The sequence below is a fragment of the Marmota flaviventris genome, chromosome 9 (genome assembly GCF_047511675.1).
Source record: "Marmota flaviventris isolate mMarFla1 chromosome 9, mMarFla1.hap1, whole genome shotgun sequence".
Taxonomy (NCBI): domain Eukaryota; kingdom Metazoa; phylum Chordata; class Mammalia; order Rodentia; family Sciuridae; genus Marmota; species Marmota flaviventris.
Window position 1 is genome coordinate 7748572 of NC_092506.1, and position 24889 is coordinate 7773460.

Below are 24889 nucleotides of genomic sequence, written 5' to 3' on the forward strand. Positions count from 1 at the left end.
GTACCGCGGTCGTTTCGACCCCAACGGACCCCCCTCCCGGCCCCGCTCAGGAGTTGCTTTTCACGGCCCGCCCCCCCCACTTCCTGGCCGGGAGTTGGCCCCGCCCCGCGCGCCTCCACCCTCCCACCTTCGCCTTCAGCCGCAGCTCCCATTGGCCGGCGCGCACCTGCCCGTCCGTCGGGGGGCGGGGAGGAGGGCGGGGCGCGGCGCCCAGGTGAGGGTGCGCGGGCGGCGGCGGAGGAAGGTGACAGCGGGGAGGGCGGGAGGGTGGGGGGAGGCCGCGCGGACCGACGGACGCACGGACGGATCGATCCACCGACAGGCGGGCATGCCGACGGCCTGGCTCTAGTCCGGGCGCGGGGCTCCGGCCGTGGCCATGGAGCAGAGGCTACGCGCGCTGGAGCAGCTGGCGCGGGGTGAGGCCGGAGGCGGCCCGGGGCTCGACGGCCTCCTGGATCTGCTGCTGGGGCTGCACCACGAGCTCAGCAGCGCCCCCCTGCGTCGGGAGCGCAATGTGGCGCAGTTCCTGAGCTGGGGTGAGTAGCCAGGGCGGCCCGGGGTGGAGGGTGGACGAGCTGCCCTAGGGACACCGCGCTGGGACCCCCGCGTATTCCACCTCCTCATGCCCTCCCGCAGTAATGCACACCCTAGAGACTCCCCTTGAAGACTCTCCCCATCCCCGCACTTGGCTCTAACACGTGTCCCCGGACCCCAGGGCTGACCAACTGATTCACCTGCACATCTCAACGTCACTCACACACGCTGGTTCTCACTCCCAGACCCCAGCAAATACACAACACGTACTTAACACAGTCACACACAAACTTGTCCCCAGGTGTAGACCGCAGACGTATGTACCTAATACACACTCTCCTCAACCTTATGTATAAGATTCCTGCCCCAGCCAGGACCCCTCTGCGTGTCACACAGACACACAGGCTTTCTCAGTCTCCCTCATTCCTCACCCGCACATTGAGACACATGCTGCTCATGAAGGGACCCAGGGAGCCCTGCCTGCCGTGCTGTGGAACACCTGGATCCCTCTGACTGTCCTACACATTCACAGACCTGTAGGAGCTCATATTGGCAGACACCCCACACCCTGCACACAGTCCACCCAGCCTGGACTCCCCCTATGTGCAATGTGCTTCCTGAGGGCCGGTTCCTGAGGGCTAGAGAGGGGGACCTGGCTGGAGGTGGGTCTGCGCCCTTTCCTGGTTGACTCATCTGAATCACTGGGAGTGGCTGGCAAGGGGGTGACCCTGAACCCAGCGTGGGCACTGGCGCCAGCCCGAGGGTTCCCTGGTCACACCTGGCCAGGACATGGGGACCCAGCCTGGAGGGTGGGGTGAGGTGGGGTGTTTGCCCAGTGGGTGACTAGCGTTCCTGGCGCTCCTGAGCTGTGGACAGGCACAAGGTTCCACCTGGTACTGTCGGAGGCCTGCCACCTAGACTTGCTCCTTGCATCTGGGGTGGGGGCAGTCGGGGCCCTGCCCCTGTTGCCTGCTGGTCTACCCAGGACTCGCACATATTATGCTAGTGTTTCTGACTGTGTTGTCATCACGCACCCCTCCCCCATAATGCCCACACCCACGTGTGTGTGTTTGCACACATGCGTGTGCTCCTCCCTAACCTGCGCCTGGCATCTCTGCCTAGGACCCTAGCGTGGGGGCCTGTCTGTTGACATCTCCCGAGGTAACTCCAAGGGCGTGACTCACTCCTCTCCTGCCCTAACTTGCTCCTGCTCCTGCCCAGAGCCCCCATCCCCTGTGGCAAGGCTGGGGCACTGAGCCTCCTGTCCTGGGGGCGTGGGTCCTCCTGGTTCTGGACCCCAAGCCTTGGCCCATCTGGCTGGCGGGGAACTGCCCTGGCCTCCGTTCCCCCTTGGAGGCCTGTGGTGGCTCCTCCCTAGCTCTATGCACAGACCTGGGAAAGAGACAATTAATTTCTGTAATGAGGTTTCCACACCACCCCCACTGCGGGGGTTCTGCCTGATAAACCTGTGGAGCAGCTCTCCGTCCCACCCACAGGCCCGCCCAGCTGGCAGGGAGTTCACCTCCTGGCAGGGGGAAACTGAGGCAGGGCGCCAGACCGCAGCTGCCCCAATCCTGACTGGTTGCTCCTGCTTCCCTCCCTCTGTTCCAAAGACCCAATCCCCCTGGCCCCGGGCCTGTGGCCTGGAGAGGGCCTGGGAGTGACTGGAGATGTCCCTCTTGGAGTTATCAGAGACTGTGACACAGGGGGAGGCTCTTGGCCAGCCACAAGCCCCATCCAGAGAGAGAGAGAGAGGACTCAGAGCAGCAGGGCTGGTCAGCCTGGAGGGGACCCTCAGGTGCCAGAAAGGGGTTTGTGGACCTGTTTTTGAGTCTTGTGAGCACCTGAGACGACTGGTATTTATGTCTCCAGACCAGGGAGCCCCACTTGGGGAACACAGACTGTCCTCCCGTAACCTCGCAGAACCCTCCCTGCCCTCCAGGCTGCCCCACCTCACCTCAGCCAAGTACTTCTGCACCTACAGGGACCCTAGACCCAGGCTCATGGTTCCTGAATGGTAGAGAAGCCTCTCTGGGGACAAGGAATGTCACTTGTCCAGTTTCCCAATACAGGCCCCTGGCTGACCCTGTTAGGGGCCAAGAACTGTGAGCCGGGGGTTGGAACGGTGTCCTCATCCTCCCCAGGGTGACCTGGCCGACCAGGGTTAGGCCCCAGGCTGGGAGGATTACATGTCCTGTCAGGGATGGAGGCTGCCTGGAGTCAGGGAGGTGGGGGCCAGGTGGAGTCTGCTGAGCCAGGACCTTCCCCTGCAGCTTCCTGGCCAATGCTGAAGGGGCTCCAGGTCTTATCAGCCCCTTGGCTGTCCCTGGGAAGGTCCTCCCTGCCCTGGCCTCATGGGAGTGGCACCTCCCAGCTTTCCCAAGGTGAGAGAGGAAGCTGGCCCTCTCACAGCTCACTGAGCTACCTGCTCTGTCCCCTCAGCCAGTCCCTTTGTAACCAAGGTGAAAGAACTCCGTCTACAGCGAGATGACTTTGAGATCCTGAAGGTGATCGGCCGAGGGGCCTTTGGGGAGGTGAGCAAAGGGCCTGGGGTGGGAGGGGACAGGGGATTTGCACCTGACCTGGCTGACCCCACTTCTCCCTGTGTCCTCAGGTTGCTGTGGTGAGGCAGAGGGACAGTGGGCAGATTTTTGCCATGAAAATGCTGCACAAATGGGAGATGCTGAAGAGGGCCGAGGTCAGTGTGGGCTCTGGTCTCGGGAAACCTACAGATGGGCAGAGGAAGCGTGTGCTGCCAGCAAGACCCGCGAGGCACTCAGGGGAAGGGGCAGGGCAGGACCTCGCTGCCGAGCAGGCAAAGGATTCCATCCTCGACAGCCACCCATCTCATGTCCCTTCCTCACAATAAGCCTGAGTCACATCCCCAGCCCTTTTTATTTTGAGACAGGGTCTCACCAAGTTGCTCAGGGCCTTGCCAAGTTGCTGAGGCTGGCCTTGTACTTGCGATCCTCCTGCCTCAGCCTCCTGAGTTGCTGGGATAGTAGGCGTGGGCTACCTAGCCTGGCACAGTAAACCTTTCTGAAGAGTGGGCAGAGTTGTTCCCATTTTCTGTAGGTAACAGAGGCCCAGAGCCTTAAAGCATGGGTTTGGCTCATCCAAGGTCAGCCTGGGGCAGAGCAGAGCTGTACCCTCAATCTCAGCCCCGAGGCTTATGAGTCCTTCACCATCCCCTGAACTGATGAGGGTCTTTCCTAGGCTCTGATCCTAACTGCTCTCTGCTCCCCGAAACCTGTTACAGACCGCCTGTTTCCGGGAGGAGCGGGACGTTCTGGTGAAGGGGGACAGCCGCTGGGTGACTGCTCTGCACTATGCCTTCCAGGATGAGGAGTACCTGGTAGGACACTTGGGAGTGGGGGCAGATCTTGCCTGGGGACAAGGAGAAGCCCCTTGGGGGCCAGGGCACTGGGTCCCACTCAGACCAGGAGGCAGCCTCTTCTCACCAGTTCCTGGGCCTGGAGCCTCCTGCTGAGTCTGGCTGGGAGCTGGCCACCCCTGAGCTCTCTGGAGGCCAGGCCCTGCCTTCCCAGTGCCCCAGGGGGGCGCTCCTCCTATTCTGATTCTCCCTGCACTTTGGGCAGTACCTGGTGATGGACTACTACGCTGGCGGGGACCTCCTCACGTTGCTGAGCCGCTTTGAGGACCGCCTTCCCCCTGAGCTTGCTCAGTTCTACCTGGCAGAGATGGTGCTGGCCATCCACTCGCTGCACCAGCTGGGCTATGTCCACAGGTAAGGCCCTCAAGGCCCCCGCTGCCCGGCCAGCCCCTGGTGACTGCTGGGGTATGGCATTGCCATGTACCCAGCACTGTGAAGGGTACTTTGTAAGTTTCTCTTGACTCCTCCTTCCAAAAAGCCCTCTGAGGTGGGGATGCAGTGTGTCCCTTTCACAGTGAAAGAAGCCATAGCTAAGCACAGGCAAGCCCCCAGTTCAAGATGACCCAGCTAGCGGGTGGTAGAGCTGCGAGGGTGGTCAGGTCTGCAGGTAGCCCTGCATCCCCTGCAGCTTGTCCCAGGGCCATTCTTGTGGGACTTTTCCCCAAGGTAGCCACCATCTTCCTCCTGGCCACCAGCCTTCTCTCTTCTTGCATGCACGCACACACTAGGCCCATGAGTGCCCTCAGGAACACACGTGGGTAGAGCAGGTGGCACCTGGACACATGCCTTAAATGGGCATCCACATGGAACCATCCCTCACTCTCCCTGCCCCCCTCCAGGGATGTCAAGCCAGACAATGTCCTTCTGGACATGAACGGGCACATCCGCCTGGCTGACTTCGGCTCCTGCCTGCGTCTCAACAACAGTGGTATGGTAAGGACCACGCCCAGAGTGGGAACTGGAGGGGTCAAATTCTCAGGGGAACAGGGGGCACTAGGGCAGCCCGCCTCTGAGGAGTGTGGCCCCAGGCCCGGGTGAGGGCCTAGCAGGCCCAGCCAAGCCTGGAAGTATCCTCATAGCATCTGACGCCAACACCCACAGGTGGATTCATCGGTGGCAGTAGGGACACCAGACTACATCTCCCCTGAGATCCTACAGGCCATGGAGGAGGGCAAGGGCCACTACGGCCCGCAGTGCGACTGGTGGTCCCTGGGAGTCTGCGCCTACGAGCTGCTCTTCGGGGAAACACCTTTCTATGCTGAATCCCTGGTGGAAACCTATGGCAAGATCATGAACCATGAGGTCTGGCCACTGGACCCTGGGATTCTGGGGAGACAGTGGAACAGCTGCAGGCCAAGGTGGGCCCCTGGCCTGACCTGCCTGGCCCCTGCTCTGGCCCACAGGACCACCTGCAGTTCCCCTCAGATATGCCTGATGTGCCAGCCAGTGCCCAAGACCTGATCCGCCGGCTGCTGTGCCGCCAGGAGGAGCGGCTGGGTTGTGGCGGGCTGGATGACTTCCGGAACCACCCCTTCTTCCAAGGCGTGGACTGGGAGCGCCTGGCGAACAGCACTGCCCCCTATATCCCTGAGCTTCGAGGGCCTATGGACACCTCCAACTTTGATGTGGATGACGACACTCTCAACCATCCAGTGAGTGACACATGCCACTGCAGGAGGGGGCTGCCCAGCCCTATGAGGCCTGTGAGACTCCCCAGAGGTTCCCTAAACAGTCGCTGGCCTGGGTGAGGCCTTTGGGGGCTCACGAGAGTTAGGGTTCACCTGGTTGGCTCTCCTGCACTGAGGTGGATGTACCACATGAAAGCCAGGTCTTCCTGTTAACCAGAAGAGAACACCCAGCAGCCCCTGAACACCACAGCCTCGAGGACTTTTGGGAGTTGTGATTGGTTTTGTCCCCCTGGGTTCATGTCTGAGCAGGAAGAGGTTGACATGCCCGTTTCTGGGGTCTCCTGGTTCTTGAGCGTCAGCCTGGAGTTGTGCCTGCTGGTTCTGACTCTCCTTCCCTCTCTTGCAGGGTACCCTGCCACCACCCTCCCATGGGGCCTTCTCAGGCCACCACCTGCCGTTCGTGGGCTTCACCTATACCTCCAGCTGGTGAGTCTAGTCGTCACACACCTGCTGGGAAGCTGGGGGCATTGTTCATCAAGAGCCTGAGAAAGGGCTGGAATGACTTCCCAGAACCAGCATGTGGCAGTGAGCCTCACATCCTTAGGGTCCAGGCAAAGCCATGCCCATATCCTGCAGCCACATGCTAGCATGTGGCCTTCATGATGCCCTACATGGCAGGCTTGGAATACATCGGACTCAGAGGAGAGACTTGCAGTTTGGAGGGCTCCTGCTTCTCCTGAGCATCAATTTGTACCTCTGTAAAATGGATGGGAGGATGTCCATTTCTGGAGCTGGCCCAAGACTAAAGCGAGGGCCCAGTGTAAAGTGCCGTGAGATGGGAGGAGTGCTTTGAGCAGTACATGCTGAAGACCCACTGAGTGCTGGGTGCGGGGCCAGTGGGCCCATCTTACCTGGGCCTCCATTTTGCTGTGTGAAAACTGAGGCTCAGATGTTAAATGACTGTCCAGGTCACCCTGCTTGTGAGGGCCAGGATGGCCCAGGGTCTCCTGAAGGCCTGGGTTGATCTCTCTCTCTTGCTGGCACAGAGCCCAGTCCTGGGAATGGAGCTGGCATTCAGTGGGTATTTCTAGGATGAATGGAAGCAGGAGGATGGAGGAGGCTTTGGGGGTGAAGTTTCTGGTAACTCGAGTTGCCCTGTCCTCCTCTAGTTCCGCTTCTGAGAGCAGATCTGAACCTGGGGCTGCCCTGGAGAAGTTCTGCCATTTGGAGCAGGATAAGGTGGAGCTGGGCTGGAAGCACCAAGGTAAGGGGCAGCTGGGTCAGGCTGAGGGTTCCAGCCCTGGGGGCTGCTGCTGCAGGACGAGCTGCTTACTGTGGGCCCTCCCTGCCAGAGGCCCTGCACAGCTGCTCAGACCACCAGGAGCTGGCGCGGCTGCGGACAGAAGTGCAAACTCTGCAGGGGAGGCTGGCAGGTATCGCTCCCCCTTCCCAGCACAGGCCGTGTCCTCCCTGTATCCCCATCCTGCACCTGCTCTGCCCATGCCATATGGTCTTGGAGGAGAGGCTCTTAGCCTCTGTGTGGAAAATATGCCTGGGAGACCCACCCCCTGGGCTGTGGGGAAGGTTCCGTGAGATCCTGTGGTGGAGTACCCTGAGGCTGGGGAGGTCAGTACATGCGGGTGTCAGTGACTGTTCCTGCAGAGATGCTAAGAGACAGCAAGGCCCACTTGTCCCAGATGGATGGGGCTCCTGCTGGTAGCCCAAGCCAAGACGGTGACCTGTGGCAGGAGAAAGATCGGCTCCAGCAGGTGAGAGCCGAGTCAGGGGGGTGAGTGGCTTGGGCTCATACTACAGAGGTCTGTGCCCTGACTTGACTTCGTGCTCCCCACGCCTGGCTCCCTAGGAGCTGGCCGAGGCTCAGGCAGGGCTGCAGGTGCAGGGTCAGGAGCTGCGCAGAGTCCAGGGCCGGCAGGAGGAGTTGCTGCAGCAGCTGCAGGAGGCCCAGGAGAGAGAGGCGGCCTCAGCCAGCCGGATCCAAGCCTTGAGCTCCCAGCTAGAGGAAGCCTGGGATGCCCAAAGGGAGGTGGGTGATGGGAGCGGGAGGGAACAGCAATGGGCCCTGTGCCTGTGTTCAGGAGGAAGCCTGCAGAGCCTGGTTCAAGGAGCTGGGAATACCATATGCCTCTGTGTCCCACTCGTGGCTGGTGGAAGCTGAGCCAGGGCACCATGGTGGGGAAGGGTGTCTGGGAACCCACTTCCCCCTCCAGCCCACTGTGCCTGGCAGTGCCTGGGAATCTGTCAAGTTGGGGTAGAGGGATTTGGGTGGCAAGGCCAGCATTGGCCTGACTGCACCCCCTCACAGCTGGAAGGCCAGGTGGCTACCCTGCGCCAGGAGGTGGCACAGCTCCAGGGACAATGGGAGCGAAGTCTTGAGAAGAAGTCTTCCCCAGCCAAGGTAGTGAGGCTTCAGCCCCTGGCCAGAGGCACTCCCACCAGGGTCCCTGACCAAGCCCCTGTCCTGTGGTGGAGTGGGCCATGGCCGCTTGGGCCCGCCTTGCCTGACCCCTCCTCCGCATCCTCAAGACGGTCCACACAGCCTCTGAGACCAACGGCACAGGCCTGCCTGAAGGCGGACCTCAGGAGGCCCAGCTGAGGAAGGAGGTGGCAGCCTTGCAGGAGCAGCTGAAACAGGCCCGCAGCCGTGGGTGAGCAGGCAGCAGGGACGGTGGGAAGGGCTGGCCCGAGCCTCGCTGGGTGTCACCACCACCTCTGCCTTTTCCTCGCCAGGCCTGGAGAGAAGGACGAGGCCCTGTGCCGGCTGCAGGAGGAGAACCAGCGACTGAGCCGGGAGCAGGGGCGGGTGAGCAGGGTGGACAGAGAGGACTGGGCGGCTGACAGGCAGGACAGGGCGAGTGCTGGTGGGGTAGGTGGGCAGAGCTGCCAGCCACGCGGCGGGTGGGCACGCTGTAGCAAGTGAGAAGGGTGAACGAAGATGGGCTTCAGGGTGGTGGGGACAGCTGTCAGGAGACTGGCGGGGGTTAGGGAGCTGGCAGAGAGCCAGGGCTGCTAGGCCTCCTGAGGACTGAGGCCATCTTCCACCTGGCACCAGCTGGCAGAAGAGCTGGAACAGGAGCTGCAGAGCAAGCAGCGGCTGGAGGGAGAGCGGCGGGAGACCGAGAGCAACTGGGAGGCCCAAATCGCAGACATCCTCAGCTGGTGGGTACCAAGGCCGGGCGGGGGGGCGGGTCCCAGGTGGGCTGAGGGCCCAGGCCATGACCTTGAGCCCTTCCCAATCAGGGTGAATGATGAGAAGGTCTCTAGAGGCTACCTGCAGGCCCTGGCCACCAAGATGGCTGAAGAGCTGGAATCCTTGCGGAATGTGGGCACCCAAACGCTCCCTACCCGGCCTCTGGTGAGCCCCAGATTTGCACTGTGGGGGTGGGAGTGGCAGAACCAGGGCTTTGGACCTGACTAGGTGGCACAGGCAGCATGTGGTCTGGTGAGAGGGAGTTCTAAGGCAGCCAAGCCTAGAGGGCATCCTATAGGCTGCCCTGTGGCCACCAGGACCACCAGTGGAAGGCGCGCCGGCTACAAAAGATGGAGGCCTCTGCCCGGCTGGAGCTGCAGTCAGCGCTGGAGGCTGAGATCCGTGCCAAGCAGAATCTGCAGGAGCAGCTGACGCAGGTGCAGGAGGCCCAGCTGCAGTCTGAGAGGTGAGGCCAATGGCAGGCAGGGTTGGGGGCCAGGGCCCCACGTGGAGGCCTGGGGTAAGCCTTTTCCCGCTTCCTCCCAGACGCCTGCAGGAGGCTGAGAAGCAGAGTGGAGCCCTGCAGCAGGAGCTGGCTGCCCTGCGGGAGGAGCTGCGGGCCCGCGGGCCAGGTGGTGAGTGGCCACAGCACACCTGCTTGGTAGCCAGTCCCCCACCCTGACCTCATGGTCACTAGGAGGCTCCCATGACAGCCTGGCTGGGCTGTGGAGAGAAAAGTCTGCCCACACTCAGCAACTAAGCCAAGCATCTGTTACCCAGTACTTACTGAGCACCTGCTGTGTGCCATCTACCCTCCCTCCTGGCCTGTGGTCATTTCCCCGCTGACGAGGCGAGGCTGGGAGTTGAGATCCCCCATTGCTGCCTCTGTTTCCTCAGGCCAGGAACCCCACCTCCAGTGACCCATGCTCTCTGTTTGCAGATACCAAGCCCTCAAACTCCCTCATCCCCTTCCTGTCCTTCTGGAACGCAGAGGTGAGAACCAGATAGAGGGACTGGCTGAGCAGGAGTCCCAGGGAGAGGCAGAGGCCGTGACTGTTGTCCCTCCCTCTCCCATCCCCAGAAGGACTCAGCCAAGGACACTGGCATCTCAGGAGAGGCCCCAAGGCCTGGGCCGGAGCCAGAGCTGAGGCCCGAGGGCCGCCGCAGCCTGCGCATGGGGGTGAGGACGGGGGATTCCATAAGTGGGGGCTGGGCCATGTCCCTGCCCCGTGCCTGTCTCACCTACTCAGGTCCCTCCTGCAGGCTGTGTTCCCCAGAGCTCCTGCTGCCACCACTGCCCCTGCAGAAGTTCCTCCTGCCAAGGTCAGTGCTTTGAGGGGCAAAGTGGGATGGGGACTCCAATCCATTCTGCCACTCTCCATGCACCATGTTGGGACTCTTCACAGACATCACCACAGGCAGACCGTGCTTGTGGTGGCGGCAGTAGCCACATGCACTGCCATAGTCCCACTGGGCCTCAGAGTGGGCACTGTGACACTGTTAATCCTTGTCTGCCTGCCTGACGCCTCAGATGGTTGTAGAGCCAGCCCTGGGTGTGGCAGGCATGGGTGATGGTGTGTCCCTCCTCTGCAGCCTGGCTCACATGCACTGCGTCTCCGGAACTTCTCGTCCCCTACCAAGTGTCTCCGCTGCACCTCACTGATGCTGGGCCTGGGCCGCCAGGGCCTGGCCTGTGATGGTGAGAACCCCATACTCCATACTCACCCATTTCCCCGGCTAGGCCCCAGGCCTGAGGGGTATGGCCCTGACGCCCCCAGGCTCTTTGTCTCCAACAAGGGTCATTGGTGCTTCCTGGTCAAATTTCCCACCACACAAGTTTTTCTTTTCTCATTTGATGGGCAGTTGGTGGTAGTTGAGGTGCCACTGTGGCCTCAAGGGAACGGGGGCTAGGAAGGCCCAAATCTTGGGTCTGGGCTGTCACCACCCAGCCTCACACCATCCTATTCCTCTGCTTCCCCTGCAGCCTGTGGCTACTTCTGTCATTCAACCTGCGCCCCCCAGGCCCCACCCTGCCCTGTGCCCCCTGAACTCCTCCGCACAGCCCTGGGAGTGCACCCTGAGACAGGCACGGGCACTGCCTATGAGGGCTTCCTGTCGGTGAGCTGGGGCTTGGGGGAGAGGGAAGATGGGCACAGGGGCTGAGGACACGCGCAGCCCTCCCATGCTTACTTCCCAAAGGTGCCACGGCCCTCGGGCGTCCGGCGGGGCTGGCAGCGGGTATATGCTGCCCTCAGTGACTCACGCCTACTGCTGTTTGATGCACCTGATCCGAGGGTCAGCCCTGCCAGTGGGGCCCTCCTGCAGACCTTGGACCTAAGGTAGGTGCCGGGCAGTGGGACAGGGTTAAGTGACTACTGGGTGAGGTGGGCAGCCAGGGACAGTGCAATCTCCGACCTGCTCCATGCCCCTCCCAGGGATCCCCAGTTCTCAGCCACTCCAGTCCTGGCCCCAGATGTTATCCATGCCCAATCCAGGGACCTGCCACGCATCTTTAGGGTGAGTACTTAGGGCAGGGTGGATTCAACCACTGCCCACCTTGCCGTCCTCACTCTGGCCATAGCTGCTCCCTTGGTCAGTCCAGTTTGTCTCCTTGTGAATGGCTACACAGGCTCCTGGGCTGCCTTGCTTAGGGCCCTTGTATAGCTTCCCATTGCCCTCAGGGGGCTCTGAGGCTGGGGCCTTTGTCCCCATGGATCTGACCCCACAGACCTCCCCAACCCTCTATCCTGTCACCTCTCTCTGCTCCAGCCACACGGTACCTTCTCCAGTTCCCAAAGTGCTGTGTGCTCATGCATGCCCCCTCTTTGGTTCTTCATATTCTCTTGCCCTGTGCGGACTTGCCAGCCCCAGGTCTGAGCTCACCATGTTGACCAACTCCTGGTTAGCTGCTTGTCCCCTGGGCCTGGGTAGGGCCCTACTTTGCATTTGCACAATGCCTGTCCTTCCCCCTGTGGCCCTGGGGCCAGCTGAGTGCCTGCCTGACCCTACTGTCTGGCTTATCCTCTGCTGTCCTGTGCTTAGCACGGCACCCAGCAAGCGCACAGTCCTCGGCTGGTGAAGGACTGCAGGGAGGAGGGCAGGATGGGTCTCGTCCTGCAGCCCTGTGGCCTGGGTTCCCACCCACAGGTGACGGCCTCCCAGCTAACAGTGCCACCAACCACCTGCACCGTGCTGCTACTGGCTGAGAGTGAGGGAGAGCGGGAACGCTGGCTGCAGGTGCTGGGTGAGCTGCAGCGCCTGCTGCTGGACACACGGCCAAGGCCCCGGCCTGTGTACACACTCAAGGAGGCCTACGACAACGGGCTGCCACTCCTGCCCCACACATTCTGCGCCGCTGTCATCGGTGAGCCTCTTGCTGAGGGAACTCTAAGCAGGTTGGGGAGAGAGTCCAGGCCTGCAGGGAGGGGCTGGCCCAGATCGTCATTAAGGCCACTGTCAGTGCCCTTTCCAAGAGCTGCAGACTCCATCCTGCACACACACACACACACTCTCAATCCGCCTGTGGGCACAGATATGTGAAGAGCCAGGGGCCCTGGCTTCCTGCCACTCCATTTCTCTGTGCCTCAGTTTCGGCTTTTACTAAAAGAATCTCAAGTGATTGGAGGAGCAAAGGCTTTAGAAATTGACAAATGAGCCAGGAATGGTGGTGCACTCCTGTAATCACAGTGACTCAGGAGGATCTCGAATTCAAGGCCAATCTCAGCAATTTAGCAAGATCCTCAGGAACTTAGCAAGACTATATTTAAAAAAAAATTTTAAAGCCTGGTCATATAGCTCAGTAGTAAAATACTCCTGGGTTCAATACCCAGTACAGTATCCCCCCCCACCCCCTGCAAAAAAAAAAAAATCACAAGTTCAAAGCCAGCCTGGGCAACTTAGCAAGATTGTGTCTTAAAATAAAAATGACTGGGATGTAGCTCAGTAGGACAGCACCACTGGCTTCCATCCCCACTACTGGGTGAAAAAAAGATAAACGAGGGTCCCAGTCCTGGTTGTCCTGCCAGCTGATGGGTGACCATACCATGGAAGAGCCACAGAACCACCTGAAGCCTCGCAATGTCTCCAGTGTGGAGCTGCCACAGATTCACTTGGGCTCAGCTGGGAGCCTGGCCTCAGCAGGAGTGAAGCAGAGATCTTTGGCTTCCCCAGCAGCCGAGGTCCTGAGCCAGCTGGAGCCATGCAAGTTACTTAGGGTAGAAGCCACAGGAGAGACTGTGGGTCTCCTAGGTCACATTGGAGCCAGAGGTTGAGGTTGTTCCTTGGCAAGAGGTTGTGCTTGGTGCTTGTCCCGCACTACTTCATCTCCTCTGCACAGCACCTGTTTACAGGTCTTTAGTTTATGTAAGGGGAAAAGGAGGTTCCAAAAGGTGACATGATGTACCTAGAATCCCACAGTTCAAGATGGTGGGGCTCTCACCCTGACCCCTGCCATGGAGGCCCTTCCCCTTTAAGTCAGCCCAGACTGTGGGAGTGACCTGCCCACTGATAGGACAGTGAACAGGATCCTCGCCCCCATCACCTCAAGAAACAGAGACTCAGCAAGGCAAGCGAATGCCCTGACTCCCCAATCTGGTTTGGCCCTTTGACCCTTGACCCTCTTTCCCTCCCAGACCAGGAGCGGCTTGCCTTGGGCACAGAGGAGGGGCTCTATGTGATCCATCTGCATAGCAATGGTACATGAAGGGTTGGGCCAGGGTTGGTGGATGGAGCCAGTCCCAGGGTATGGAGGAAGATGGGGACTGGGTTGCTTCTCACCCACCTGCTTTTTTCCCCACTCCCCAGACATCTTCCAGGTGGGGGAGTGCCGCCGGGTGCAGCAGCTGGCTGTCAGCCCCTCTGCAGGCCTGCTGGTTGTGCTGTGCGGCCGTGGCCCTAGCGTGCGTCTCTTTGCCCTCGCGGAGCTGGAAAGCACTGATGCAACAGGTGCCAAGATCCCCGAGTCCCGAGGCTGCCAGGTGCTGACAGCCGGGCGCATCCTGCAGGCCCGCACTCCCGTACTCTGTGTAGCTATCAAGCGCCAGGTGCTCTGCTACCAGCTGGGCCCGGGACCAGGGCCCTGGCAGCATCGCATCCGGGAGCTTCAGGCACCTGCATCTGTACAGAGCCTGGGGCTACTGGGTGATCGGCTGTGTGTGGGTGCTGCTGGTACCTTCGCCCTCTACCCACTGCTCAACGAGGCTGCACCCTTGGTGCTGGGGGCCGGCTTGGTGCCAGAGGAGCTGCCACCATCCCGTGGAGGCCTAGGTGAGGCCCTGGGTGCTGTGGAGCTCAGCCTTAATGAGCTCTTGCTGCTCTTCACCACTGCTGGAGTCTACGTGGATGGCACTGGCCGCAAGTCACGAAATCACGAGTTACTGTGGCCAGCAGCACCCACAGGCTGGGGTAAGGCCAGTGGAGGGCCTGGCTGGATGGGGCTGGGCACTGCACTGTATTGAGGAAGACAGGGTTCTGCCCAACCTCCTGAGCTTGGCACTGCAGCCAGAGCCTGCCATGTCCTGTTCTGCCTGGGTGTTGTACCTGGGATTTTCCTCTTCTGTTCCTTTGTTTCTCCTTTTCCCCTCCCTGTGCTGTGCTGCCCTCCTTCCACTTGTACCTGGCTAACTCTTTTTTTGAGGGGGGAGGGAGGGAGTACCAGGGATTGAACTCAAGGGCACTCAACCACTGGGCTACATCTCCAGTCCTTTTTTGTATTTTATTTAGAGACAGGGTTTCACTGAGCTGCTTAGTGCCTCCCTGTTGCTGAAGCTGGCTTTGAACTCTTGATCCTCCTGCCTCAAACTCCCAAAATACTAGGATTAGGGGTGTGAGCCACAGTGCCCAGCCATGGCCAACTGTTTTGTTTGTTTGGTACTGAGGATTGAACTCAGGGCCCCTTAACCACTGAGCCACATCCCAGCCCTATTTTGTATTTTATTTAGAGACACGGTCTCACTGAGCTGCTTAGCAACTCGCCGTTGCTGAGGCTGGTTTTGAACTCTATATCCTCCTGCCTCAACCTCCAATTTGCTGGGATTATAGGCATGCACCACTGCACCCAGCTCCTGGTCAGCTCTTAAGCCCTAATGGCACCTCAGGACCTGGAGCTAACAGGCACTCCATGACTGCTGTCATCATCATTATTGCCTTCCGGCTCCTTGTCGTGCCCTCTCCTGTCACTGTCCTTGGCTTCTCTTTGCTCCCCCACCTCTTTTCTGGGCTCCTTTCTCCTACTTCACAACTGGTTTGGTGCACTGGGAGCCTGCAGAATGGGTTGGGACTGGTTTCTTCCTCCACATCCAGCACCCAGCCCAGGCAAGCACACCCTAGGGGCTATGGATGTCAGGAGCAACGTGCACTGAGGTGGTCTGGGGCATCCATGGAGTGACAGGATGCGGGCTAGATTAGAGGGACAGAGCTTCCATCACGAGCAAAGGCCCTTCTGGGGTGGGGCCTAGGTTGGGTGTAGCACAGATATTCAGCATTGTAGGTATTAGGCCCAACTGCCTGGGGCCAAATCCCAGCTCTCCTCTTCAGCCTGGTGACCTTGGCCATTACATGCCTCTGGGGTTTCCAGTCCCTCTGTAGGTTGGGGGTGATGTGGTACCTGCTGGGAGTTGTTGGGAGACTTAAGGGCGCCGTGGGGGCTGGGGGCGTGTAGGGAGAGCTCCCTGGTTACCTCACTCCTTAGGGAGAGGGCGGGGCAGCCTGCGTCTTCAGGGAAGGACCTTTGCCGTGGGGCTTGGAAGTCCCAGTGCTGTGACAGGGCACAGGGGTCTTCCCCTGGAATGGAGGCGGGATCCAGCTCAGAGAGGTTCCTGGCTTGCCTGGGGCTGCACAGTACAGGCAGTTTCCCTCCTGCAGGTTACACAGCCCCTTACCTGACAGTGTTCAGTGAGAACGCCATTGACGTGTTTGACGTGAGGAGAGCAGAATGGGTCCAGACGGTGCCGCTCAAGAAGGTGAAGGCCTGCCCAGACCCCTGGGGCTGCACGTGGTGGGGCTGGGGGCACGGCCTGACCCTGGCACCTACTGCCTCAGGTGCGGCCCCTGAACCCAGAGGGCTCCCTCTTCCTGTATGGCACCGAGAAGATCCGCCTGACCTACCTCAGGAACCGGCTGGCAGGTGAGGGAGCGTGGGGGTCCACAGGTGAACACGTGGGGGGGTGACCCCAAGTGCAGCTGACCGGAGCCCTGCAGGCTTGTAAACACGCCCACCCCCAGCTCTCTGCTTCTCTCTCAGAGAAGGACGAGTTCGACATCCCCGACCTCACCGACAACAGCCGGCGCCAGCTGTTCCGCACAAAGAGTAAGCGCCGCTTCTTCTTCCGTGTTTCGCCGGAGCAGCGGCAGCAGCAGCGCAGGTGCGCATGCGCGATGCGGGGCCGCTGCTGGGTGGAGCCTTCCACCATTGGGGGCGGAGCGAGCACCAGCTTGGCAGCCCTGCGCCTTACGCCCTCTCTGCCCGTAGGGAGATGCTGAAGGACCCTTTTGTGCGCTCCAAGCTTATCTCACCGCCCACCAACTTCAACCACCTGGTGCACGTGGGCCCTACTGACGGGAGGCACAGCGCCCGGGACCTGCCCCGAGTAAGTCCTCCGGAGCCAATCACAAGCCTCCCTAGTGGGGCCAAGCCAATCACCGGGCTCTCGGGTGAGCGCGAGCCAATCACAGGCCTCTGATTACCTGACTGCTGAGGCCAGTGACTCATCCCTCTGATACCTGGCCTGGAGCCGTGTGTTCATCCCGTCTGTTGTGCTTCCCGCTGCCAGCCTTCTGCACTGTCCCTTAACAGGCTCCGGAAGAGAAGGGCCGAGGTGCCCGCAGCTCCGGCCCGCAGCGGCCCCACAGCTTCTCCGAGGCGTCGCGGCGCCCTGCGTCCATGGGCAGTGACGGCCTCCCTGGAGACACAGACCCCAGTAAGGGCAGCCCCGCAGCTTCCCGTAGTCCACACCCAAGTCTCCAACCCTTCGGACCCCGCAAATCTGACCTAGGCACTTTTGTTCTCTTCCCAATCCTGCTCCTGGAGCAGTGAAGAGGAAACCTTGGACTTCTCTGTCCAGCGAATCAGTGTCTTGCCCCCAGGGATCCCTGAGTCCTGCAGCATCCCAGATACAGGTGAGCCAGTGGGAGGGCTTTTCCCTCTCCTATCCAGAGGTCAAGCATTCTGTTTTCCTCTGAGCCCTGCGCCCATGTTGTGAGGCCAGAGGACAAGCTGAGCCCTTCCCTGCCCTCAACCCTAAGACAGGCAGAATCTTATCTGCCTCGGCCCCTGGAGGCAGGTGGGCCTAGGCCGCTCTGACTGTTCTAGCTGCGTGCCCCAGTGGAGCCCAATCTCCCTAGGCTTGCCTCACCTATAAAATGAGGTAATACTGTGAGATCGGTATGAGGTGATGTTACCTGGAATTGGAAGTGCCCCGGGGGAGTCCTCGGGTCTCTCTCTCTCTCTCTTTTTTTTTTTTTTTTTTTTTTTTTTGTCGGTGGTGGCAATCTGGGGCTGGGGACAGAATGCAGAGCTAGGCAAGTATAATACCACTGAACTCCAGCGCCAGCCCCTGGGATTCTTCAGACCCAGCCTTTGGTTTGGGAGAGAGGTCAGGAAGGAGCAATTTAATGTGTAGAAGCAGGGAAGACAGTTTCTTTCACCTTCCAGACACCTCTCCATCTGTCTCCCAACACACACTCTCTCTCTCTCTCTCTCTCTCTCTCTCTCTCTCTCTCTCTCTCTCTCTGTCACACAGGGCCACTCAGAACCCCAGACTTGCCTTGTTCTTCTGTATTTTCAAGCTCTTGCCCCTACAGTCCCTCCTCCTTTGAATGTCCTTCTCTGTCTTCAACCTGATTAACACCCAGGCCACCCAGGCTGCCCACTGATCCTGGAGGGGAGAGGAAGTTTTCCTGGCCACTTGGTTAGGTGGTCACTGCCACCCCATCACCCCTTTCCTTGTGTATCCTGCCTCGCTCTGGTTTGCTTCTGGGTACCTAGGCTCTTTAGTGGACTGTGGGCTCCTCGCTGGTAGGAGTCAGGTTTCAAAGTTCTTCTGCCCAGAGTAAAGCCAGTTTGTTGACTGGGTGCCGATTGGAGTGAATGAATGATGGACTTTGGGTTCCCTCAGGGTTGAGTAGGAGTTCTCCAGGTTCTTCCAGTGACTCAGTTACTCCCATCCCTGCCACACTGCACATCTAGCTTCTGCCAAGGCCCTGTGATGGGTCCTAGGGAGGCCTCTGGGAGGCACTGGCCTGCTGAGGACAATCTTCCCTGCCCCTTCCTCCCTGCTTCTTTTCTCCCTCTAGGTCTCAGAGCGGCCCCGGAGCCTCCCACCAGCTGCTGAGTCAGAGAGCTTCCCTTGATGCACTCTGCAGGGCCCACCCCAACCCCAAGACAGAAGGATGTGAGGGAGCAAAGAGCTTGAGGAACGCCATACTCCGGCTGGTCCCGGACACATGGAAATTGGACTCAGGGAGGGCCTGGGCGGGCAGTGCCCAGGAGGCTTGCCTGGGTTCCCAGGGCTCAGGATCCTGACTCCCTACCCTCATCCTGCCTTTCCCCTTGGCTCCCATCCCCAGCCTATGCTGGCCACTGGGAATAGAAAGGCCCTGGTGCCCCGGGGTGACAGTGCCAAAGCCCTTCCTTCCAGTGGCAAGTCCTGGGGTGCTTTTAAGAGTCAGGGTGAGGAGGATGGAGAGGGACAAGGTCTCTGGGAGCAGGTCAGGAGTCTTGTGTAGACACTGGCCCCCAGCTGAGAAGAAGATGGGGCATGTCAGGGTCTCTGCTCAGGGCAGGGTGGGACAGACAGGCTCTGATTCAGAGAAAAGAGTAGAAAAAGGAGGAGGCAGGATGTAGGTGAAGAAGGTGAGAGGCCAGAGGGGGAGAGGAAGTGGAAGAAGAGACAATAAGGATTGGAAGGTGAGAGAGGGCATCCAGAGGAGAGTGGAAGGATAAAGGAGGAACCAAGAAGAAGAGGAGGGGAGAGGGAGCTGAGGGGGAGAACCAGACCCTGGGGCTCTTCTCTGGGAAGGGCTTGATGGTACTGGGAGCAAGATTGACACTGTCAGCTAATCCGCCCAGGGGGGAAGATAATTCCAAGGAAGGGACGGGATGGGGAGGGTATTTATAAGGCTTCTCGTGGGAGTCGGACACCTGGGGGGGCCACTGGGCGGTCTCCAGGCATACTTTGTCCCTTCCCAGAAAGAGGGGTCCTTTTTCTCGAAGCTTCAACCAACTGTGTATTAGGGGAACCTAGGGGGCATTTTATTATTGATCATAGTCATTATTATTATATTACTATTTTTATTAAACTTCCTCCCACTAAAGCGTGGGGGGCAAAATAAGTATTTATCTCCTCAAATGCCACATCCCTGGGAGGGATGGACCTGATGCTCTGAGGCAGCAGGAAACCAATAAAGGCAACTTTGTAAGCTGCTGGCCTCCCGGCCTGGGTTTGTCCTTGGGGGGAGGGGTTGTAAAATGGGAGATGGGAGATGGAGGAAGAGGGGCATCTTGTAGATAAAGACTATCTGTTTTTAGAAATGTGGTGATACTCCAACAGGGTGAGAGTTTAGTCATGAAGGGAGGGTGTACAAAGGCACATGCAGTGTGAAGGGACCCCTCCTAGGAGCTGCAGTGTCCCAAGGCCAGCCAGCAGGAAGACTTCTAGTGGCCTGGCCATGGCTGAGCAGGAAGGCAGCCCAGGAAGTGAATCCCCGGTATGTGGCTGTGTCCTTTTGTGAAACCCAGCCTGCAGCCAGAGGCCTCAAGAGCACAGTTACTGCAGGTGGTAGAGGGCAGCCTTGGAGGCTTCCCTGGGCACCCCTCTGCCCGCTCAGGTGTGGCAGCTCAGAGAGGGGGTGGGAGAGGGTGGAGGGAGGGCCTGGAGGGGTCTTACTTTTTAATTGGAGTTTCCATGACTAGGCAGGACATGGATCCTGGAAACTGGTCTTCCCCAAATACAGAGAAGGGGCTGGGGTGCCACCATCTGGTTGGTAATGGGGGTTGGAGGCTGGGTATGGAATTCTAGGATCTGGTTAGGAGCCCAGGCTGGAGTCAGACAACCTGGGTTCTAGTCTGTCTGTGCAAGTTACCTGGCCTCTATAAGCTGTGTCCCCATCTGTAAATGGGAATCATGGTGAGCTTTAGTGAGACAGTGACATAAAAAGCTTTCAGACCACTCAGGAAGTGTTTCTTCCACTATTGGGGGGCACAGGCCCAAAGAGAGGACTTGTGCTGAGACTGAAGCTACTCCTCACCCAATTGGGAGAAAAGCCTCCTTCCCTGGCACCCAGCAATGAGTTAAGCAAAACACTTTCAGTATTCCAAATGTTGACACCTTTGAAAAGTTAATTTTTTCCCAACATTTTATATTTTTGGTGCTGGGGATTGAACCCAGGGCCTTGGGCATGTGAGGCAAGCACTCTATCAACTAAGCTATATCCCCAGCCCTTAAAGTCATTTTAATGACAATAATATGCAAGAATTTTTTGTTACCGAATTAGAGACTGGATTCCCCTTTGTCCCATAAGATGACTGTACTGATGTTCCTGTGTGCAGTGTACCGTGCATGTCCTGTATGAGTGGTGGGAAGAGGCCCCTGCCTGGCCTCCCTGCCGCCAGCAGCGGAAATCAATTTGGTGCTCCAATACCTGCCAGATCCCTGCCTTCTCACTTGACTGACTCACCAACACCCCCCACCCACCCCCACCCCCGCCCTTGTGTTGAGACCAGAAGAAGGGGTCACGCCCTTTATCCTTAGAGGTCAGGTTTACTCAGGAGACTCGGGCTTCCCAAGTTCTGCATGTCTGGGTCATTCTGTGGCCCATTCCTGCCCCTCAGCCCCTGATAGCTGCCGTGTGCCCTATGTAGATGATGGTCCATCTTCAGCAAACTCTCCTGGTCCTCATCCCTTTCTCCAACAGCCCTACCCTCCTTGAGGTCTTGGCTGTGCCCCCCACTTCCCTGCAGACCTTCCTCCTCCTCCTGGAGGAGGTGGTGAGGGCACTTTCCTCAACCCTCATCACCACCTACATATGTCCTCCTCCTTCCCTCTTCGAGACACTCAAGTTCAGACTTCCCTTGTCAGCTGTTCCTGCTCACTCGTTTCTGACATCCCCCAGCCTGGGGTGGCTCACCTCCCATCTCCATCCTGCTCCTCACTCTCCAGTATGCCACATACATGACCCAGCCACCAGCTCTCTCAGGTCCCTGGAGCCCTCATCTCCCAGTATTGCTCACACTCACAGGCTGTCCTGGATGAGAGCCGCCAGCCAAACAGGGCTTGAGAACACTGTGGCTCTTCGGAATGGACATGCATGTGCTGAGGTATCAGCTGCTTACCAGCTTCCCAAGACTCGGTGTGAAAGAAATGGAAATTACCATTAGTAATTTTTATATTGATTACAAGTTGAAATAGCATCTTTTCTTTCTTCCTTTCTTTGTTTCTTTATCAGTACTAGGGATTGAACCCAGGGGTCCTCTACCATTGAACTATATCCCTAGCCCTTTATAGTTTTTATTTTGAGATAGGATCTCACTAAGTTGTCCAGGCTGGCCTCAAACTTGCTATCCTCTTGACTCAGCCTCCTGAGTCACTGGGGTTTCAGGTGTGTATCACCATGCTCATCTCAGCAAGTATTTGTTGACATCTTTATGAGCCAGATATGTTCTAGGTACATGAGACACATTAGCGAAGAAAACGCACGTGTTCCCTGTCCTGTGAAACTGATATTTTGGTGGTAGAAGGTAATTACACTGAGTCAGTTATATTGGATGCTAGAACAGTGGTTCTCATCGTAGGGCTATTTTGCCCCTCAACAGACGTTTGGCAATGTCTGGAGTCAGTTTTAGTTATGACACTAGGCAAAAGGTGCTATTGGCATTGAGTGGGGAGAAGCCAATAGATCTGGGCAGGGTAAAGGTGTTGGTGGAGGAATTTGGATCACACAGTGTGATTTGAGGTAGAATGGTTGGGTCTGCTGGGTTGGCCTTGATGAGAAGGTGACATTTGAGCAGAGGCGTGAAGGAGGAGACTGGTGACACTTAGAGAGCAGATGATGACTGATTGGGCATTTTACTGCACTAGGAAAACTGGTGCAGCCCTCACCTGTGCCTGACTTCTCTACAGCTATGTCACTGTCCATGCTCCTGGCAGAGCCAAACCTGCATGAGGAGCCCGTTCCCCTCACTCATTCAAGGCCATGGAGTTCTCTGTGAATCACCCACAACCTTCCTCCACCCTCTTCTTCTCCAGTTGTCATACTTTTCTATTTCCCATTGCTGTGAACGTCACTGGGAGAGTCCTGTGTTAGCCCAGTCTCCAATTACTCTCTTCCCCTTTTTCCTGAGCCCAAGCACATCAGACTTTTTTTTTTTTTGTACCAGGGATAGAACTCAGGGGCACTCGACCACTGAGCCACATTCCGAGCCCTGTTTTGTATTTTATTTAGAACCAGGGTCTCATAGAGTTGCTTAGCGCCTCGCTTTTGCTGAGACTGGCTTTGAACTCGCAATCCTCCTGTCTGGGCCCCACAAGCTGCTGGGATTATAGGCATGTGCCCTGTGCCCAGCCACCCCATCAGACTTTTGCTCCTAAACTATTCTCAATAAGGTCATCAGGGGCTTCCACAGTGCAACTTACTGCTCAGACCTCCAGCAGCAGCTTCTGCCACTGTGGATCACACTTCTGCCTTTGTACTTGGTCTTCTTACGTCCTTCAGGTTTTTACTCAAATCCCCCCTTCTCAGTGAGGCTCTTTTCAGGCATCCTAGCTAAAATTATAACCTCCCAGGCACTTTTTATTTTTTTCAGGTTTCATTCACTTTCTTTCCCTTTTTTTTTTTTTTAAACGTTTATCCTTTATTTATTTATTTCTATGTGGTGCTGAGGATCGAACTCTGGGCTTCGCATGTGCCAGGTGAGTGCTCTGCCACTGAGCCACAACACAGCCCCCTCTTTTCCTTTTTTTGATGTTGGGCATTAAACCCAAGGGCACTTTATCACTGAGTTCCATCCCTAGTCCTTTTTATTTTTGAGACAGGATCTAAGTTGCTTGGGGCCTCTCTAAGTTTCTGAGGCTGGCTTTGAATTTGTGATCCTCCTGCCTCAGCCTCCTGAGTCCCCGGGATTGTAGCTGTGTGCCACTGCACCTGGCTTTGCTTGATTTTTCTTATATAAATACCCTGTGTTGTAGCCACAGGTGGAGCCTGGATCTTCTGCACAGAGTCTCTGGTATGGATTTTCACAAGGTGATGAATTCCTGATAGGGAGACCTGGTGAACACAGTCTTTTTGCAGAGATTGGGGTTCAGGAGTTATATGTCTTGGAGATGGCATGGAAGGTTGCCTTGGCAAAATTGCCCGAGGTGGCAATGCAGCCCCTGGCAGAAGTGTAGCAGTCATCAATACCAGCAGCAGCAGCAGCTTCTTGGACACAGGGGCTGAGATGATGCCAGTGCCTCTGGGGGCAGGGATGGGACACACCCACACAGAAACACAGTGGCTTGTCACCTGGCAAAGGACAGTTTGGGGCTTGCCCATCTTGTTCCCCAAGTAGCCTCTCTGTACAGGAACAATGGGGAGTTTGGTCAGTATGATGGCCCCTCAGAGAACAGTGGCTACCTTCTTGGAGCACTTAACTCCCAACCCTATTGACCAGTGCAGTCCCAGATAACAACAGATGCTTGGTACCTGGTCCCGTGGCCAGCGCAGGTCTGCTTCTGCACAGGCATGAACTTGAAACTTCATCCTTGGGTGATGCCCTCAGAAAAAAGTCAATGACTTCAGACTCCTTGATGGGCAGAAAGAAGAGCTAGATTTCCATGGACTAGATCTCCAAATCCTTGGCCAGGGATCTCAGCTTGGTGACTAGCATCTACTCCTGATCCTCAGCCTTGCCTCAGCCACAGTTTCAGCCCCAACCCCCGCCTTAGAGGAGGTTGCCAAAGCTTCTGCAGCAGCTGCATCCCCTCAGACTTAGGCCAACGGGGATGGTTGGTCACCCAATTTGCCAGTTTTTCCACCAAAGTACCTTTTCTCTTCCAGGATTCACTCCAAAATACATGGTATTTAGTTGTCTTGTCTCCTTAGTCTCTAATTTACAAGCTTCTGGATCTTTCCTTGTCTTTCATGATCTTGACACTTTTAAGAAGTACCACTAAAGTATTTTTTAGAATCTCCCTCAATTTGAGTTTGCCAGGTATTTTCTCATAATCAGGCTAGAGTTATGATTTTTTAAATTTGAATTAATTTATTACATTTCTTTAAATTTTAATGTTATATATGACAACAGAATGCATTACAATTCATATTACACATACAGAGCACAATTTTTCATAACTCTGGGTGTACTAGAGTCACATCCTTTGTGTCTTCATACATGTACCTAGAGTAATGATGACCATCACACTCCACCATCTTTCTTACCCATATGGCCCCTCCCTTCCCCTCACTCCCTTTTCCCCTTTGTCCCATCTAGAGTTCATTTCATCCTCCCATTCCCCCCTCTGTTATGAATTTTGAGAGGAGAAAATACTACAAATAATAAACAGGACAGGAACTTAATCTGGTTATTCACTACTTTATACCCAGAGCCCAGAGGGAATGCCTGAGTTATTGTAGGACACACATACACATTTGTTAACTGGGCGTGTAATCCTAGCTATTCAAAAGGCTGAGGCAGGAGGATGGCAAATGAGACCAGTCTGGATAACTTAGCTAGACCCTGTTTCAAAAATAAAACAAAATAGAAAGGGATGGAGGTGTAGGGCAGGGGAAGAGTGCCCCTGGTTCAATACCCAGTCTGGAGGGAAAAAATCCATTTCTTGAGTGAATAAACGAATGAATGAATGATGCTGTAGAAACTTTTTAGTATTGTTTTCAATGTCACTAATATAAAATACAGTTCTAGCATGCCTATTGTTCTATAGCTCTTTTCCTGCAATGGTATGCCCTGAAGACCCATGTAGGAAGCTCAGAGCTACCTACTTCACTCTCTTTTTTAAAATTTCTATCCTAATATAAATAACTGCAGAGGTTCTTTCAATGTTCTCTGCCTGTTAGATTTTTCTCATGGTCAGAATGAGGAGAGAATTATCATACACGGAGTAACATGAGACGTGCGTTACTGGACATTGCTAA

General features: G+C 57.1%; 1 protein-coding gene and 1 long non-coding RNA gene across 2 annotated transcripts; one reads left to right on the top strand and one right to left on the bottom strand.

The window, feature by feature from the left end:
• The first annotated feature begins 291 nt into the window (after positions 1–291).
• On the top strand, positions 292–19184 carry Cdc42bpg (CDC42 binding protein kinase gamma). The gene is made up of 37 exons (XM_027944466.3): positions 292–536; positions 2977–3068; positions 3149–3232; positions 3794–3889; positions 4134–4282; positions 4768–4861; positions 5030–5230; positions 5332–5580; positions 5963–6042; positions 6726–6820; positions 6909–6989; positions 7219–7325; positions 7421–7600; positions 7880–7972; positions 8101–8222; positions 8305–8377; positions 8627–8733; positions 8815–8929; positions 9082–9230; positions 9311–9399; positions 9705–9757; positions 9846–9944; positions 10028–10087; positions 10358–10463; positions 10749–10882; positions 10964–11103; positions 11200–11281; positions 11912–12128; positions 13396–13458; positions 13568–14167; positions 15626–15723; positions 15803–15887; positions 16005–16125; positions 16233–16350; positions 16557–16680; positions 16794–16879; positions 18056–19184. Exons 1-37 carry the CDS (start codon positions 377–379, stop codon positions 18110–18112), a joined length of 4659 nt encoding a protein of 1552 aa, XP_027800267.2. The 5' UTR covers positions 292–376; the 3' UTR covers positions 18113–19184.
• On the bottom strand, positions 12427–15807 carry LOC139706856 (uncharacterized). Its single transcript, XR_011708507.1, has 2 exons — positions 15643–15807; positions 12427–15544 (listed from the first exon to the last, which is right to left on the bottom strand). It is a non-coding gene; the product is annotated as an uncharacterized lncRNA (long non-coding RNA).
• Positions 19185–24889: the final 5705 nt, after the last annotated feature.

Bases quoted from the DNA above. Each gene is read 5' to 3' on its own strand.
- Cdc42bpg (XM_027944466.3), top strand. From the start codon at position 377: ATGGAGCAGAGGCTACGCGCGCTGGAGCAGCTGGCGCGGGGTGAGGCC. The intron at 4,862-5,029 runs GTAAGGACCACG...CAACACCCACAG, and splicing joins GTCTCAACAACAGTGGTATG to GTGGATTCATCGGTGGCAGT. The intron at 16,880-18,055 runs GTGAGCCAGTGG...TTCTCCCTCTAG, and splicing joins CTGCAGCATCCCAGATACAG to GTCTCAGAGCGGCCCCGGAG.